General features: G+C 36.9%; 1 protein-coding gene across 3 annotated transcripts in view; it reads right to left on the bottom strand.

Moving 5' to 3' along the window:
• Window positions 1–825: 825 nt before the first annotated feature.
• Window positions 826–20,248, bottom strand: part of SESN3 (sestrin 3) — an 80,901-nt gene continuing 61,478 nt past the window's right edge. For all 3 annotated transcript variants that reach the window (XM_059875066.1, XM_024975718.2, XM_024975719.2), the window contains 5 exons: window positions 19,526–19,700; window positions 14,953–15,071; window positions 13,936–14,126; window positions 10,954–11,098; window positions 826–8,701 (listed from right to left, as the gene is read on the bottom strand). In XM_059875066.1, coding sequence (XP_059731049.1) covers window positions 8,615–8,701; window positions 10,954–11,098; window positions 13,936–14,126; window positions 14,953–15,071; window positions 19,526–19,700 — 717 coding nt within the window. In that variant the 3' untranslated portion in view covers window positions 826–8,614. The remainder of the gene's footprint in view (window positions 8,702–10,953; window positions 11,099–13,935; window positions 14,127–14,952; window positions 15,072–19,525; window positions 19,701–20,248) is intronic.

Here is a 20,248-nt window from a genome sequence, read left to right as displayed (position 1 = left end):
CAGCTGGACACATGGCACAAAGGAGAGTTCTTGCCTTTGCTCTGAGTTTTTGTGTAATTAGTGAGCTAAGAAAAATAGAAAGTTAGGGCTCTCCTTGGAATACCTTGCACAAAAGACTTTGCACATCCTCTCTAGCTTTCCCAAAGACTACTTTACATTTCTACTTGACAGTCTTACTATCACCTCATTACACGTGTATATACACCCCCGCCTCCGAAACTCTCCTTCCTAACTCTTTATTTCAATTAGCAACAGCACTATTCTCTGGGTTTTCTCAGGCATCCAGTCAGACTCATCACTGTACTGCGTATTTCAAATCCCTTCTTACACATCACCCAATCTCAAGCAACTATCTCAAGAAGGCAATTATCTCCCTCAGATTGTGGTACAGAAATCATGGATCCTAGATATCAAGTTACTTAAGGTCACAAAGCTTAAGTGAAAAAGAATAAGCTTTGAATTCAGGCTCTGCCCCAGGTTAAATGCCCCTTTTCCCATTCTACCTTACTATTTTTGGTTAATAAAAGATAATAGTGAAATTAATTTTCCTATTGCTGAGATCACAATGGACAGTTTCAAAGTAATAATAACTCTATATATTTTGCACAATTTACACTATTCCATTAATGCAATATTAAGTGGTTGTAATAAATGTTACAAGAAAACTGTGGGTCAGAAAGAAACAAGAGGGAAAATGACTCTTACAACAATGCTGATATCTTTCAGAATGCATATCCAATAATTAACAAACAAAACCTACACTAGAATGCTTCTTGAATATTCAATTAAATATATATATATATATATAAAAGCAAATAGTCAGTGTTCAGTTTTGCCAATTTTATTGAACCAATAAAATTCCTACTAATAACAATGAAATAAATTTCTGCAAGTATAAATGTGATACAGTTTAACAAAACCCATTGTTCTGTACCTATAAATAGATTTTCAAAATGTCATAAAAAGTGCAGTTATGAATTGTTAACATGTTAATACACAGTTGCTTTATTTCAAATGTGTTTGCCTTGACTCACCAACAGTTCCTTCTGTAGCTGTTCAAATAATATTACCCATCCCTCCAAAAAAAAAAAAAAGAGGCATTAAAGCACTAGAATATTACACATAAACTGATCCATTGAGGTCAGCTTTAGTCAGAATTGTAAAATCAGCAACATAAGAAAAATAAAACCTAGTTATACATACAAAAAGCTTTCATGGGTTCTATACTCTTCTTAACTGCTGACTCATGTGGAGGGCATAATAGTTGAAAAGGCTTATATGGTTAACTAACTTAGACTACATCTACAGCAGGGTCTGATTTGCCAGAACAAGTTTAAAGTGGCTGTTTATCAAGTTTGTTGTCTTCAGAATTGAAGCTATAAATGTAAGATCGCCATTTGACACTGAAAATCGTGTGAATCCTAAATTGCATCAATGATCTATTTGATAAAAGCTTATTCTAATTGAAACCTTATATAGTAAGAGACTGATAGATATATAGCAGTCTTAAAGATCACGTCATCCGCCTCACGTTAGTCCAAAGTCACGTGCTTCGTAAAAAAGAAAAAAATTACAGTAACAAAGCACAGGACGACAAAGGCAAAACATCACAGCTTCTGATTACATGGAATAAAAAGTACCAAGGAACGCAAAAAGATAATTCTGTATTAATACTGATGAATTAAAGAACTATAACAGACATTTCACAGCATGCTACATATATCACTCACAACTTAAGGATAAAATGATGTCTAAAATTGAAAGATAAGAAGTTGGCAATCTGATTTCGTGTGCAATTCAGCTACAAAGTCTTAATATATACATTCATGATGTAGCTGCCCTGCAAAATCAGGTTCTTTTTAAAAAAGAGAGATTTCAAGTTCAAATCCTATTTCATAAGCTAAAGGATACATCCAGTTGTTCCATGACCAGGAAAGTTATTTTCAGGGTTGAAGGAGCTAATCCAAGTAGCAAGGCCATGCTCCACGCTGACCTGACAGGGTTCTGTGTAACCTTGCTCCAACTGTGCATGTGGCTGTGAGTATTCTATCAGCATGGAGAAGATGCCAAACTGGCTTGTGGTTTGCTTTCTTTGTCTATCTTATCTGATTAAAAAGAGTAGATGTGAAAAGAGAAAAGAGGAAGGGAAAAAAAGGTATTTTCTTTCCAGGGAAGATATATAGATGTAAAGGGAATATCTGCACTAGGTATAGAGTTGGGATGACTTCCCTTGGTGAACAAGGGTAGCATTTAACTCTTTCCCTTTATTTTAGAGAATCAGTAAAATTCAGGAAGGAGAAAACAAGTCTCAACATTACAAAGGAAATTTCTTGGCTACCAACTGATGAATTTCCTTGATCCTACTTTTTGATCCTTCCTTATCAGATTTGGGAATCAGTCGACAACTTGTAAAGACTGATTAACTTAAAAGGAGATGTATAATCAGTTTCATTCAGTAGGTGTCATAATGCATAAACTTAAGCTAATCAGGATTGATAATACTTCAGCATTAAAGACTAGAGAGCCTCTCTCCTTTTGATTTTTTTATGAAGTTAAACTGAGGAATGCAAGAAAATAGACTGCTTTAGCAAATTTATATACCCAAAATTACATTTATCATAGTTAGACTTACTAACATTTGATGTTGTACTATGAGCTGTAAAATAGGGTGTTTGTTCTAATGGCCATTCTATAGTATGAATTTCATTACTTCAAAGATTTCCACAAGCATTGAAAAGAATCAGGTATTCATCCCCCAACCTGTCCCCCCCACCCCCCACCATCCTCATATTCCTTCTTTTTCAACTCTGGACCTCACGGTGGTGCACTCATAATTAATTTAAAGCTAGAAGGAACATTTTATAACATAGGATTTAAGAAAAACTATTCCTTCAGGCTCTACTTATTCAAGTCTCATTTCTTAACTAGGCATATATTCATTCCTGGGCCCTTAAAGGTATTTACTGGACTCTGTTTTTGAGTTGGGGTGTTCACAAATGGGCGTGGAAGGCACCCGGATACCACCACAGATCATAATATTTTAATCTGTACTTTCAAACAGGGTGGGGTTTGTCTTCAGGTCAGACAACTGTCTACAGATGAACACACCCCCCCCGTTAGAAACCTGACAGCATTCGTCTATGGACCGCGCTAAGCAGGCACTGGCCAGACCGGAAGTGCTGTGGCTTCTTCCCCTTCTGTGCGCTTCCTGTTCCTGGATGATACTGCCTGGATATCCTGGAAGTACGCCAGGGGAATAAGGACTACAAAGGAAGTGCATTCCCTTTTCATCTCACAGCTCATTTTCCCCAGCGAGAAACAGGGTAGGAACAGGGGCTCCAAGCTTAGTCCAATGAGGGAAGCTTGATCAAACCCTTAGGTAGCCAATTTTGTGGTATTTTATCTATATTTTAAATCCAGTAGGCTTCTGTGATCCAATGGGACTACCTAAATGCCGTGTATCGTATGTTCTTCTATTTGAAATATGTTTCAAGGCCCAAATGACACCCATAAAACAAATGTCAGAAACACCACCCATGTCTATGCCAGAAATTTCCTGTTCCACTGATTGGTTACAGATTAGTCTGGACTGCTGGAGAATTTTCACTTTACATTCAAATAACGTGGACTAATGCAGGTATTTACTACCTAATACAGATCCAGGTTAGGATGGCATTTCAATCACTTTAAAATCCTGCTAAATGCTAAATTCTGCATGGTAGAAATAGTTCGATTTCTTATCATGTATAAATATAAACATTCCTACTTTGATAGAAGGCAAAACTCTTCTATGATTTATTTAAAATATGGAAGTAGTACTTCTGAACAACAGAGAGTGAATCCATGAAAATGGTTGGATACTCTGAGTTTATAGGCTCTTTGGGGATGAGGTAGAGGAGAGCAAGATATTCTGGCAGCTGGGAAAGGGCAGAACAGTATGGGATGGACGCGATCACACGTGGTGCTACATAATTTCCAGTAGGGGATCGAGGGCAAAGGTGAGCCAAAATATACCTAGATGATTGAGGAATTTCAAGGGAGTTGGGACAAGTTGTATTATTCCTCATGAATGGAGAAAAAGTAACTGGGAAAAGTAAATGCTGGTGATGATCAGCAGGTGGCTGGTGATGTCTGGTTTGTGAAACAGCGTTCACACCAAGATGGGCCGAGGGGAGGGGAGGAGAGTGAGCACGGTTGAGGCCGAGGCACTTGGGAGGAAGAATAAGCAGGCAGGAAAGGGTGGGCTGAATGTAGGCAGGAGCTCCCGCAACAGGAAAGGCTCCTTCAGACCGGGTGTGTGATGCTGAGGGCAGCCACGCCAGTAGAGTTATGGTCCATGTGTTCTTTGAAAAACTCTTCCTTCCTCACAGGGCTCTGCCTCGACAGGTACCTCTACCCCTGCGATCCATTTCACTCCAGCTGTTTTTGTTCTAGGTCTCACCTGAGCAGACACTACTGATGAAGCCAAATTAGCATGGAAGTAAGTTCCACATGGAGGGGGCACTGAAGTTCTGTTGACTGAGATGAATACATTCATGTTACAGTACTGTTTTAAGGAAAGACTAATTTGATTCTCAGTCTTCAGATGGATATAATCGGGAAACAGAGTTTATGATGATGGCCACCTAGAATAGGTTCTGACTATGAAATTAGGTAATTTAAAACTCAGTCTGAATAGAGGAGCCACATATCTTTCAGTTTCCTGTTAAATTATACTATTAGCAAATTTCATATACTATTTATATAACATTATAGTTGCATAATTTTCACTCCATGCAAGACCGTCTATTTGCATAAAAGAAGAAAAAGTCCCCCTAGATAAAGAGTTTAAGGTCTTGCTTTCCAGAGGAATGATTTAGAATTGTCTTTAAAACACAACATAAAACAAAAATGAAAACCTCATTTTACTAGCACAGTGCAAATAATTTTCATAACATGCACTGAAATTTATTTTTTTCCCTGATGAACTGCCCTTAGAGTTTAAAAGAATCTTACCACCATATAGGCATGTACTCTGCACAAAAATGGTGAACTATTTTTAAGTACACATTTTTAACTGCTGGTTGATAATTTCATTTTGCTGTAGCATAAAAATTTAATAGTTTGGATTTAAAAACTCTGTAAGGTGGGGAAAAAAGTTGCTCAGGAATAATGTTAACTAGGTTTTAGAAGCATTTGAAATCTTTAAGGGACTTTATAGCACAATTAAAATAGGGGCTCTGGTTCAAATATGATTTTGATATAGAGCTGACATTGAGAGTTCTATTCTAAGACAGTCTTGTGTTGTTATCATTTGGGTTTAAAGCTATAATTAAAAGCCAAGACCATGCCCCAGGTTCCACATTAGCCATCTTTTAGTTAAAAGGTATCCCAAATGGGACAAAGGTTCTTCCTGAGACTGAGACAATATCCTTAGCTCAAAAAGGTGAAGAAAGTTACAAGTTGTCCCATCTCAAAAGCCTGCTTTCCTCTAATTATCACGAGTCCATCTGAGGAAGCCGAATCCGAAGGATTTAAGGAGGCACCTGTCTGGCCACTCCCATAGTCAAGGGACTGGGTTCACCATTTACTTTCAGAGAGAAGAGTATTTGGATTTTCTTAAGGTGATCCGAGAAAACTGAGCATTCTAACTCGAGCGGGAAAACTCGAAATTCAAAAGTAAACAGAGAACCATTTCAAGCATATACATCAATGGATTATTAGACTAATTTGAAAATAATAAGCAACGGAGTTAGAGACTTCACATTCACATGTGCTTTTTGTTTTTTTCACGTACATGTGTACATCTCAGTTTGGCACAATGTGAGCCCAAGGGGTAGGTTAGCAGATCGTATAGTCACATCATGACACCAATTGAACCAGAGAGCTCTTTTAAAAAATATCACATTTTAATATAAAAAGCTATACTATAAATTACTACATAGTAAATTCAATACTCTGAAAAAATACCACCCTGGAAAACCGCATCAGAATTTCAAGTTTGCAGTAGCTGAAATTCACAGCAAACTCGCTGTACAAATGGTATTCACAACCTAGAAGGCTGTGCAGGCTGCATCTTGGCAGGTGCTTTGGCACCTCCAAAGTCAATTTTTCTAGGCTGATTCAGTGAGGTTCATAAATATCTTGTTTTATTTTTGTTTATAGTTCCAAGTCAACTGATTTTCCTGATTAGCGATAAGATACATCTATGCTAAGCTAAAAAGAAACTTTGCTAGGAAAGAGATCTAGTAAAGGCACTAATAATATTCCCATAACCCAAACTTCAACTACTTACATTTCTGGGGTGGGCAATGCAAAAACAAAAACTAAGTGGCCATTTTAGTTACTTAAACCTTGTTTCCCCTTTTGGTTTAAAGCTCTTATGATGTTCTATGAGAATTTTTCCTCCTTTTCAATATATAAATTATTTTTCAACCTCTAATACAGGTCACCTGCACAAAAACAAAGGGATATTAGCTGAAAGAATTCTAGTTAAAAAAAACAAAATGTCAAGAGTAAAGGGTATCCTCAACTTGAAAGTTCTAAAATTAGGGAAGTCAAATGGACATGCATGTTGTCATTCATATTTTGCCATTCCCCTAAATACTTTCTTTGTAGTTAGTACCTATCTATATAATGTGATATGGAATAACATCAACATATGGTATATGCAATAAACAAAACAGACTCGATCTGGCATGAGTTCTTTGAATAATCTTTTTAAATAAACCACCCTGTCTTGAAAAATATTAGCAGTTTTTTCCCTCACATGGAAGATTTCAAACAAGATCCTGGAATCTAAAAATGCAGAACTACCTTATATTCATAGGTGTACAGTCATCTTGCTATTTTCTTACCTAGAACAAAGCCTAACAGAAAGCAACCTAATGGATTGTACCAGAAAAGAATGATAAATGGAAGGGGAAAATGATTGACGAGAACACTAGCCCACAATTCTTTCATGAGAGGAAAGACAAAGTTAAGTCCTAGATTACAAGTCTAAAATACAATTTTTGTGGGAATGCTAACGGAAAAATTTATCTTCTTTACTGTGAAAAAAATGGATTTTTTAAAAAAAAATTAGTATGTTTGTGTAAAATTCAAGTCACCCTTAGTTAACCAAAAAGTGTTTAAGCAGTGCAGTCGTGTCCTACCGGATAGCTGTGAGCATCTCTTTAGGCACTTCACTGGTTCATTAACATAATACAAATTAAAGCTATAAATGTACAGCATTGTGCTCTGTGAAGATAGTCTAATCAAGCAACATAAACCAATGCAAAAATGTGACTTTGGGGATGCTTTTTCCTCCCATAAGACTTGAGATCTTTTTTAAACCAGTTGTCCAAAGAGATTGTTCTGGGAATGGGGATGCTTTGGCATTGTAAAAGGAACATTGTTCAACCCCAGGAAGGCAAAAGCCTTGTGCGATAAAGAAATCTGAACTAAATTTCTTTATAGCTCTGTGGTAAAAGGACACTTCTGCAGTGACATACATAATAGGGGGAAAGTTTGTTGAGTCTTTTTCTCTCTCTCTCTTTTTTTTTTTTTACATATTGCACTCTTGTGTTGTTGTTGTTCAATCACATTAATGCATAGAAACACAATTTTTACCTTTGAATAATCAACTGTTTAACCTATCATAAGAAAAACCGTGGAAAGTAAGTTCTAGAAGCCTAACAGGAAAAAAATATAGGCATATTAACCTTCCTCTGCTTACTGTAATATAGAAAACACTATGAGAAAAGAAAAATGTGCAAAGAAAATTTTTGGTCAGTCTTGTGTGGGTACATGTTTCTATGTGCCAACTAAATGAACTGTAAGCAGTCCTGTGAGCACTGATTACTCTGATGACTGAGGATTACTGTCAGTGATAGAAAGGAGTGTGCATAATTCCACTTTGAATATATACATCTGATATGGAAAACGGAAGCTTCTGTTTCAGAAGAGAAAGGAACTAGCTGAATTTGGCATTTCAGTAGCATGCTATAGAATTCATCATGATCAATTTCACATTAAATTATGGACAATGGCTGTATCACATTTCATGTTATCGCCAATAGCAGTAAAAAAAAACAAACAAACAAACAAAAAAATAAACAGTGCCTGACAAATAAACTCCTGGAGACACAGATGCGTGTCCTGTGAGCAGCTTAGTCCAACAGCGCATGCTTCTCCTCCACCAGGTGTAGGACACAACCTTAAAGTTCTAGAATGGCCAGAGGAGGTCATTCATTGCTGAATTCCGATATCTGAAAAACAATTGCTCGAGCAGATTGTAAGCGCTTTTCCTTATTAGAAAAAAAAAAGGAAAGAACAAAAATACACATACAAACCCCAAAGCACTGAAGTTAAGCATTAACAAACCAGGTTCATGATTTATGATCAGTATCCAAAAACCCAACTACAAACAATGCCAAGTAGTGCTCCTCAGTATTATTTTTGCAATTGTTAGTCATGTTAAGCATCAAGGAAAAGAAAACACATCATTGCACATTACAGCCGCCCCCAAGAAACGGCTAAAACTTTGACACTAGAGAATTGAATAATGTTTGATGCTACATCACAAACAGCTTCTGATGTATATCCTATGCGAAAAGGTCTTTACACATATATGATATCTTCCCTGGGTGATGCTTCAGGTCAAATGCCGAGTTATGGCACGAAGAGCATAGAGAAGCTCAGCTTGCATCCGTGCTTCCATTAGAAGTAAATTGACATGAACCTAGAAATCAAAGTGTTACCAATTTAGTGACCATTATAAACAACTGAAAAAACTTTAATTTATTTCATATAATCAGACATTCACAAATGTATTCTAACATTAGATATTATAATCTCACCAGTTTTACAGACACACATACAAACACACATGCCTGTGCATGTTTATGTGTGCACATGATGTAAGACTCATAAGAAAACTGTTTATTAAAAAAATGTGAGCAGTAAAAATGACCCCTAGAATCTTAAAAAGTCCAGTAATTTTCTTAGGAGAGCTGTAAAGCCAGATAATCCTTTGGGTTGTAAAACAAAAATACTTTTTGCAAATTACAGTTCTCCTACAAAAAATACTTTCTTCCAGATGTAAAATTTTATATGGCTGAAAATCAGCCTGTATTTATTCCTTGGAAAGTTCTTAAAAACATTTTTTTACTATTTACAGGCATACCTCATTTTATTGAGCTTTTGCTTTAATGCACCACATAGACACTGCTTTTCTTTCTTTTTTCACAAACTGACGAAGGTTTGTGGCAACCCTGCATTGAGCAAGTCTATTGGCGTCATTTTTCCAACAGCATTTGCTCACTTTTTTGTCACATCTGATAATCCTCACAACATTTCAAACCCTCCACCACAAAAAAGATTATGACACTTTAGGCTCAAATGATGGTTAGCATTTTTTTTTATCAGTAAACTATTTTTTAATTAAGGTACACATACTGTTTTGTTTTTAAAGACATGATGCTCTTATACACTTAATAGGCTACACTGTATTATAAACTCAACTTTTACATGCACTGGGAAACCAAAAATTCATGTGTCTTGCTTTATTGTGATATTAACTTTGCTGCAGTGGTCTAGAACCAAACCCAGAATATCTTTGAGGTATGCCTGTACATGGGAGAAACCAAGGTGAAAATCTGAAGCTTAAAGCAATCTGAAATTAGTATCTGGTAGTTTACTGAGTGGTGGCTAAATTTTGGTTATGTGTTTTGTCCAATGTGGAGTATAAAGTAAAAGTTTAGCATTGGGCTTTGAAGTATTGGATCTGACCCTGATGCTGGGAGATTGAGGGCAAGAGGAGAAGGGGGTGCCAGAATATGAGATGGTCAGATGGTATCACTGACTCAAAGGACATGAATGTGAGCAAACTCTGGGAGATAGTGAAGGACAGGGAAGCCTGGAGTGCCGCAGTCCATGGGGTCAAAAGAGTCAGACACGATTAAGGGATTGAACAACTTAGATACGCTTAGCTTGCCTAGAGTCTTTCATATACAGCTGTGAACAAGCACCTGGGGGAATTTTTGAGGGGGATTCATTTCACCTGACAGGTTAAAATAAGCACCCACATACCTTCAAAAGCTTTTACAAAGAAGTATGATATATTTAAATTATTTTGATATCTTTCTACAGGTTAGATATATCATTGGATCTATTCTCTTGATGAGTAAGGAGAATTTCTAGATACCACTGAGCAAAGGGAGAAATTGTGATACAAACTTGTAAGTAGAGCATACAGATCTATCAAGGAGAGATGCTGGAGGTAAATGGGTGTTTATCTGATGTGTGATTGGCTCTAAGACTTCAAGAAAGACTGCTAGGGATCGAGGTCATAACATTCTCTATCAAAGTCATACAGTTAATTAGTGAATATTAGGACTCTAAAAAGGTTTTCTTACTCTCAAGCTTAGGAACTGTGGTATAAATGGAAGATTCTTGGATTTAAACGTCAATAGACTCATGATTGAAGGCCATACTTATACTATACCATTATAATGGTCATTTATTAGGTCTTAAATAATGTTTCCTATATATTGATATTTCAATCCAAAAAATTCCTCATATAATAATATACTTGGCTCAAAGGTCTGCATTATATTGTCAAATAACTAAATTACCAAATTGGAATGAGAACTATTGTTCTAATAGGTTAACTGTAAAATGGCTAGAATGAAAAAGTTCTCTAAATGGATATGTCTTCTGAGCCAAGATCCAATTTTCAGATCCAATCTTTCAAAGGCCAATGCTAAGCTTTTACTTTATACACCACACTGGGCAAAACACATAACCAAAATTTAGTCACCATTCAATAAATTTGAATTTTAAAACATTGTAAAAAAAAAAAAAACTGATGGCCAAATGATGCCACTTCCAACTTCTCTGATGGTGTTGATTTATTACTATTTTCACATTTAATTTTTCATAATCATTACTCCTTATGTGGAATATACGTCTATGTTAAGTCATGAAACACACCTTTTCTGAGTGTTTGAACTGACGCCAGTAACTATCATACATGCGCTTGGTAGTCCTCTCAGGATAGCAGGTCACTGTCTTAATGTAAACCTTCAGGCTTCGTTCAAGTAATTGATTAACTTCTCCATAATCGTAGTCATCATACCTAGAAGCAATAATGATAACAAGCTTTAGAATGGCAGAATCAAAATTTCTGATTTCTAAAGTTATACCAAGACACAATAATTACCTAGTAATTAAATACCAAAAGCTCATTCATTAACTCCTTTAAATAATAAATATTTGAGTGCCTACTATAAGCCATGTAGTTTCCATGTACTCCTTCAGGCACTGATGAAGCACAAATGAACAAAATAGACAAAAAGCCCTAGTCCCATGGAATTTGTATTCTATTGGAGAAAAAAGAAAAATGAAAAAGAGCACCATATAATATATCAGATGGTGACAACTGCTATGGAGATAAAATACAGCTGGGGGCTGGGAGGAGAGTTGTGATTTTAGATAGAGTGGGCAGGAAGGCTTCTCTAAGAGACTGACATCTAAGCTAATACTGGGAGGAGGAGAAGAAGCAAGTGTAAAACCCTAAGGTAGGAGTCTAGTGTCTTAGTGAAAGTGAAAGTCGCTCAGTCATGTCCACCTCTTTGTGACCCCATGAACTGTAGCCTGCCAGGCTCCTCTGTCCCTGGAATTCTCAAGGCAAGAATATTGGAGTGTGTAGCCATTCCCTTTCTCCAGGGGATCTTCCCGACCCAGGGATCAAACCCAGGTCTCCTGCTTGGCAGGCAGATTCTTTACTGTCTGAGACACAGGAAGCCCCTAGTGTCTCAAGGAAGAGGGAATAATCAATGTCTGATGCTACCAAGTAGGCAAAGAAGATACCACAGAGAACGGGTCGAGGCAAGGAGCTATGGAGAGGTGAAGCGCAACCTTAGAAAGAGTAGTTTTGTAGTTCTGCTGCTGTGCAGGAGTAAAAGCCTGACACTGCAGTCAGTTCACAAGAGAACAGGGGATAAGAAAATGGTGACAGTAGATATACAAAATGTTATCAAACGGATCTGCTGTGCATGGGAGCAGAAGTGTGAGGCAACAGTCAGAGGGAAATGAAGGATGAAGAAAGGATTTTTTTTTGAGATGATGAGAGAAATAAAGGCATGTTTACATATTGATGGAAAAGATTCGATTAAGAGAGTAAAGCTAATTATGCAGGAGAGAGAAGGGAGAATTGCCAGAAGAGGGATCTTTAGATGAGAGGAGATGGGATTCTGTGCCCTAGTGCATAGGAGTGTAGATAGTTCATTCATGAGATGAGAGACTAACAGTGTAAACGGGCTCAGAAATAGCTATGAGAGTAAATGTAGTGGTGGGAGCTTGTGGGCTTTCTCTTCTGTATTTTTGGTTTATTTTTAATCCAAACATAATACTTAGTTTAAAAAAAAAAACTCTGGGATTTTACATAAGCTTTATTTAGTAGCACCCAGCAGAGAAATATCACCAATTTATTGCCTTAAATATAATATTATTTTGAATATAATATTAATTTATAACATGTATTGAATTAAAATCTATTTGAATTAAAATCTATTACTGTTTATTTTTCTTAATTAGGTTGGTATATTAAATTTTAAAATGTGATGATTCTTTCTAGAATAGTAAATGGGCAAATAGCGGAGCTACTATTTACCATCATAATAGTATCTTTTATGTAGAATATTTCATATTAGTTGACTTTTCCAGGAAATTTGGGATTTTTTTTAAGTCAAAGTTATAGAAACCACTTTGCTTAACAAATAGAATTCTAATTCCGTTCCATGAGGGCTTTGTGATACTATATCAGAAAGGATACAGTACAGAGTCAATTGAATGTATTCATAACTGGGGATTTTCTCTTTTGGCAGATCTATCTCCATAGAAGTCTTCAAAACCCAGCTCAAAAAGGATGTTCTCCAAGGAGAGCTTTCCTGATTACACCATTCAGTCTTATTCACTCCTTCACTCTCAGTCCTCTCAATTCAAACTTTCTAAATTTAGGTGCCACTAATTTATTCTGACTTACAGTTTCATTTCAGTATTCTTACATGAGCTTATGTAAGTTTTATGAAGGCAGACTCTATCTTAGTTTCATTTATACCCAAATTATACCATACCTTCAAAAACCAACCTACCAACCAGCACTTGCTATAGTTATCTAACAGGATATCATGGGCTTCTCCTGTGGCTCAGCAGTAAAGAATCTGTCTGCAATGCAGGAGATACAGGAGAAATGGGTTTGATCCCTGGGTCAGGAAGATTCCCTGGATGAGGGCATGGTATCCCACTCCGGTATTCTTGCCTGGAGAATCCCAGGGACAGAGGAGCCTGGCAGCCTGTAGTCCATGGGGTCGCACGGAGTCAGACACGACTGGAGCGACTAAGTATGCCTGCACAATGGCATATCATCTATACTTCTGAAAGGTTCAGTTCTTGCAGGAGGGATTCTCAAATGGAGAGTTTTACTACTGTCCCCAATGATTACTGATGTTTTTTCCCTCCTTAGTAAAATTTTACTACTGTATTTATATGTGCATATTAAGCCTTTTAAACAAAGAAAAATGCTCTTCTAGAAAATAGAGTTAATTTTTTATAGTCAGGAGTCCATATGTAATTTTCTCCCCAGAAGTATATACTCTTTAACAGGAAAAAGGTAAGACTCCTGTCAGAATTTTCATTTAGAAACACGTACAACTGTCTCTATAGGGCTTTCCAGGCGGTGCTAGTAGTAAAGAACCTGCCTGCCAATGCAGGAGACATTAGAGACATGGGTTTAATCCCTGGGTTGGGAAAATCCCCAGGAAAAGGGCATGGCAACCCACACCAGTATTCTTGCCAGGAGAATCCCATGGACAGAGGAGCCTGGAGGGCTACAGTCCTTGGGGTCTCAAAGAGGTGGACACGACTAAAACAACTTAGCACACACACACACACCTGTCTCTACGACAACCATACCTGATTCCAAACATACAGTGAACGTAGTTAAATAAAGCTCTGCGCAGCATCGTTGTGTCAACATCCTCATGGGTGGCCATAGTGTTATAGGTGAGATTGTAGACCATGCGGAACTTCTCGTCAAGAAGATGTCCAATATCAGAGTAAAGTCTGTTCACCAAGGAGAACCCGTGATTTTCCCAGGTATAGTCCTAAAAGAATAAAATGTATCAAAAATGGTCACTCTCCATTTAAAGTCTATGTTTTTGTGAAGTATAACCACTGAAGAAAGTGGAGATATTTCAGTCTGTAATCCTTTCACGGATTCTAAGTTTGTCACTTTACCAAGATTGCTTTACCAACACATCAGTTTGTAGACGGGAGGGCCGTGCTATTTCCTCACTGGGTCCAGGATGAGGGACATTGGTGATAAACTCTGGCTACTTCCCGTGGTCATGTACTATGCAAACTACACCGTCATCTGGAAGAACCCCAGAAAGCCCTGGAATAGTCCTACATGACTAAACCTACTCAGTGACACGGATGGCTAGCAGATCATCTGAAACAAGCACAGAGGAGTCTGTCTTTGATCTCGCCTGCACTGTCTTTATGAACCACATCACTACTGTGGCTCTTATCTAGGGATGGGGAACAGGTGGCCCTTCAGCCCATAATTATAGACATATGGCCTTTCTATAAAAATGCCTTCTTATTATAAATGTGAACGTGTCACTCAGTTTCCTCCCTGCTTCTCTCCAAAACATGAACATGATACTACTACCATGCAATAATGCAAGTAACCACATAAAGCAGTTTCCTTTTGCCTTCTTGGGGTTGGAGGTAGAGGGGATGCTGAAATACTAATCCATCAACTGGGATATCAAATTAGACAAGGCTGAAAAGTAGGTTAAATAAAGATATTTATAGATTCTATCAAAATGTTCTATTAGTTTCTATGGGAGTTAACTTATTCAACATTTCACAGTTAAAGTGACAGTATCTCTTCTCCAATTTCTCTGAATTAAAGGCGTCTCATACCTGAGCTCGGAATGTTGGCAAATGTTCCTCCCCTCGTCTGGCAAAGTCTTCATATCCAAAACCAGGGTCTTCAATATATCGGGAGACATCAGATGTTATAATCATGTCATCCTCAAAATCTAAGGACAATAATGAACAATTTGGTATTAAGGAAACTGTACAGAGTTAGAACAATGAATTAATTGCACTTTCTTCCAATTTTTCACTATAGCTTTTTCAAGGATTTCCATAGTGTCAATATTGACTACATGCCTTGTATTCACATAAAATACCTTTTGCTCAAGTTTTGAATGCAATTTCATTACTAAATGCCGGCAACTGTAACATTTAGCTGTAGCTATTCAGGCAAAAAACTGACTAAATTAAAATATCTAAATATTAGTTTAGTCAAAAACTTCACTTGGAATTTTCTGTAAGATGTTACAGAAAAATGTAAATGAACTTTTTGGCCTACCCAATACAAACATTTTTTTCCTAAATTTACCTTAAGAAGTTAAAATTTTTTTTAAAAGGAGTTAAAATTAATATTCTGACAAATCTAAAACTCCAATTTTAATTCTATTTAAACAAATATTTCAAACTCTGGACTGGTACTTTGCATATTATCCACATTCTTCTACTCCTAAGAGATGGATACAAATAAAATACAAAAAATACTATGTTACAGTAATGGAACATCATTCTAATTTGAAAAGCAAAAAACTAATAAATGCTAGTCAACTCTGTTACCAAGCTATAGAATAGTACCCTTGTAGAAAACTTCAAACATTTTCTTCAAAAGACTTGAAAAACTATTCTTAGAATCTCTAAATGGAATCTGAAATGCTTTATCATACTGATCAAACCAAGAAACTTGTTATAGGGAAAAATAAGATTCTATTTCCATTTTAAAACACGGTAAGTCTACAAAAATAACTCAGCCACATACTGAGTCATTTTTCTCTTATCTTCGTGTGACCAGCAAATTTAGTACTGGGAATGGTGAACAGTAAAGAATGAAACAATTTATTTCCTAATTTATAAATGATGTAGCCTCTTGTTAAAATCAGAATATAACTTTCCACCAAGGTCTAAGACTTGCTTAGTAAATTCAAAACTCACTTTAGAAGGCAAAAGTTCTTGCTCAAGCATCTAAGAAGAGAAAGACTGACATTCTAAAATATACTTTCAATAATAAGAAAAGGGCTTCCCCAGTGACTCAGTGGTGAAGAATCTGCCTGCCAACGAAGGAGGTACAGGTTTGATCCCCAGTCTAAGGGGATCCCACACGATACGGAGCAACTGAGCCTGTGCGTCTCAACTACTGAGCCTGTGCTCTAAAGACAGTGCTGCAATTACTAACGCCCGTGTGCCTAGAACCCATGTTCTACAACAAGAAAAGCCACAGAAATGCAAAGTCTGAGCACCGCAACTAGAGAGTACCACTATTACAATAGCCAGGACATGGAAACAACCTAGATGTCCATCAACAGATGCTTAGGCAAAGAAGTTGTAGTACATATATACAATGGAATATTACTCAGCCATAAAGGAACGAATCTGAGACAAGGATAGTAAGATGGATGAATCTTTTAAAAATTTTAAAAAGAGAGTAGCCCCCACTCACCACAACTAGAGAAAAAGCCTGTGTAGCAATGAAGACCCCGTACAGTCAAAAATAAATAAATTAAACAAAAAAAAGAAATAAAACATTTATGCCCTTCAAGCTCTAGTTGTCTTAGAGAAGCTTTAAAAAATCAATGTCTAGGGAATTTCCTGGTGGTCCATTGGTTAGGACTCTGAGCTTCCACTGCAGGGCACCTGAGTTCAATCCCTGGTTAGGGAACTAAGGTCTTACAAGCTGCCCAGCATGGCCAAAAAAAGATAATAAATAAATATTGTCTGTGCCATCTTTCACTGCCATTCAGCTCCAAATATTTTCTAATTTCCACTGCAACTTTTTATTTCCCTATGAACTATTTAGAAGTATACTGTTTCATTTCTAAAGATTTGAGAAACTTCTAGTTATTCCTTACTGATTTCTAGCTTACTTCTGTTATAGTCAAAAGTTACACCCTGTAAAGTTTAAATCTCTTAAAATTTGCTGATATTTGCTTCATTAACAATATATGGTTGATATTGGTAAATTTTCTATGTGCACTTGAAAATAATGGTATAGGTTGCAGTTTGGGATATAGTGTTTTATTTATGTCAGGTAAAGTATGCTAAATAAGTTTACTCTCTTTTTCTGGATTTTGTGTCTACTTATAGTTATAAAGAAATGTATATTAGAATTTTTCATCCCATGTGACCCCATGGACTGTAGCTGCCAGGCTTCTCTGTCCATGGGATTTCCCAGGCAAGAATATTGGAGTGGGTTGCCATTTCCTTCTCCAGGGGATCTTCCTAATCCAGGATAAGAACCTCCATCTCTTGCATTGCAAATGGGTTCTTTACCACTGAGCCACCAGGCAAACCCAAGTTTTTCACACTTACAAAAATTAATATCTAAAAGTAAATGCATACTACTAACTTTAATACAATGTTTGCATTTTAAAATATTGGCTTCCCTAGAAGGTTTACCCTACGCTCATTACTTTCCTTTGTCCCACTTGTTTTCTCTAGATGATTTTTTATAAACAACTCTTTTGATTTTAACTCCCAAATATATATTGATAACTTCCAAAACTTTATTTCGGGCTTAAAACCCTCTCCTGTTCAACCCTGGCTTTCCAAGTGTGCAGACCAGGAGCATGGGCATTACATGAAGCCATGATTGAAACGTAGCTCCTCAGGTCCTGGCACAGAGACTGAACACAAAAATCTGCATTTCAACAAGATTCCTCAGTGATTCACATGCATATTAAAGTCTGAGAGGCACCTGTAGCTGTTTTCAGATTGGAGGTTTTATAGACATCACAAGTCAACATGTCGCAAATATGGCTGGTTACATGATCTTTAAGGCTGGAAAGGTCATCATGATAAGGTCTCTATCTACCTAATCAGCTTCCTGTTCACAATACCTACCTCATGTGTCACATCCTAACAACACAGAACCAATTGCTCCTGCACCCACCATCCTGTTTCCTCACCACTGTGTGCTGGCTCAGGCAGGTGTGCTATTTACCACCAACTGCCCACCCCCCCCCCCACCAGCCACTGCCTGACTCCCCTGCACTCAAGTCTCTAAGGTTTAGCTCAGAGCCAAGCGGCTAGAGGAGGTCTCTCCCTAGGCCCCCTTCTGTGCACATTCCTAACTCTCCATCACTGCTCCATTTATTCCTCACATTCTGCTTCATATTGCATTTCTCTTTCTCCCACTAGCAATGAGAGCCTGCAGAGGGCAGCAATCACGTCTCATTTAGCCTGGAAGCATTAGTGCCTACTACCCTGCTGAGACTACGCGGAGTACAATAAATGTCTGTAGTATGAATAGCAAACCAATAACCGAAACACTTCTTTATATTTGGGATTTCCTGCTGGTCAGAAGTTCTGAGAAATCATTATTAAATATACTCAATTTGGTAGATAAAATCTTTCATAAAAGAAATCGCTGGGGAAATGATAAAAGAGGGATCTTGCTCTTCCTGGTAAAATTTCTGAAAGCTATTGGTCAATGTTATATTTAATATTAATAAACCAGTCATGGCCAAATCAATTACTCTCAGGATTTATGAGACTGACTAACCTTATGACTAGTCATTTTGAAGCCCTCTGTTAAACCTACAGAGCTCTACTTTAAAAATAAATGTTGTGTAGATTGATGAGTTGGAAGGGTTTAAGCTTTTGAAGTCTACTGACTCCATGCTATTTTAATAACATGTACTATGTGGTGTTTAGTATCTTTTTAAGTTGTAATTGAAAAGTTTCCCTCCTATTTAAAAGTCTCTCAGAGTATTAGGAAAAGAAATGTATTTTAAAGACTAAAGCAAAGAAGCCTTTTGATACAGAAAAGCCTAACTTTTAATACAGGATGAATTCCTCCAAATTCAACCTAAGAAAATGACCTAAAATACATTTTTATATAATTCCAAAGGTTTCTGCAAAGAAATGCAAATACAAGTGCAATGTTACTTTGGTGTAACTTTAGAAATAATCTGGAAAAAAGCAGCATTGTGAGAACAATCCTCCCACATACTCCACACCCACGAAAAAGGAAGAGATATTTCTTACAAATTACATCTATTGAAACAGGATTTTACCTATCATTAAAAAAAATCACACAAGTAGGATGGATTAAATACTCTTATCTAACTTTATAAGCAGTTGGTCTGCTCTGAATAACATTTTATCCAGGATAAGAGCATGAACTACATACACAGCTGAAGTACCTCTCAATTGGATTTGAAATATATTCAAAGATGCAGCAACACAAGAGGGGAAGCAATAGCATCAGCATCAGGTAGAAGAGAACTAACTAAAAGGAACATGATACTGGAATCATTCCATTATCCATATGGAAAATACTGAAGGTGGTCTGAGGTGGTCAGTCAGGGTTCTAAGAACAATAGGGACCTTCCCAACCCAGGGTCTGAGCTACCAGGGAAGTCAAAGGCAAAGAGAAAAGGCAAAGATAGTGAAAGAGAAAAAGCACCTGAATGAGGAAATGAATGAAAAGTATCTCCAGAGACCACAAAAAGACTTTCTTTCTTCTCCTTCTCAAAGCGAGTGGTCATTTCTTCCTGAGACGCCTCTTCATCTTCCCTTTCTTCTTGAAGCCTTTTCATTCTTTCCATTAAGGCCTCTAGCTCACTTAGAGAATCGACAATCTGGAGCCAGAGAAGATAATATTGGGTGTTATTAATATTAAAAGTTATTCCGGTAAATGTCTCCATCTCCCAATATCACCTTATGTACAGCGGCACTAACATAGTCATTAATTTCCTAAGTGGGCTTCCCATTAACTCCAAAGAAAACCATATGGCAAAATTAAACATTTTCGGAGGTATAGTGTTTCTGCTTCAGCTACAAACACAGAAAGTTTATATGAATGGATTTATTTAATCTAGAATTCTACTGGATTGGCCAAAAAGTTCATTCAGGTTTTCCCATAACAGCTTTCAGAAAAATGCAAACAAACTTTTTGGCCACTCAATACAACAGAATTTGATATATATTAGATTATACTATTACTTGTTTCTAAAACTGGTGCAGCCTTACAAGCCTTATGATTTGCAATTGCTTTAAAAGCCTCCTTAAGACAATTCAGAACTTCAGCAACAGGTTAAATTTTTAGGGTAATAAAAGATTATACAAAATATTTCACGCATATAATATCCCATTTAATCAGATAATTTCTCTATATGTTTTTAATGTA

Source organism: Bos taurus, chromosome 15, assembly GCF_002263795.3.
Source record: "Bos taurus isolate L1 Dominette 01449 registration number 42190680 breed Hereford chromosome 15, ARS-UCD2.0, whole genome shotgun sequence".
Classification (NCBI taxonomy): Eukaryota; Metazoa; Chordata; class Mammalia; order Artiodactyla; family Bovidae; genus Bos; species Bos taurus.
Note: the sequence above shows the minus strand (reverse complement) of the source record. Positions and strands in the feature narration are given on the sequence as shown.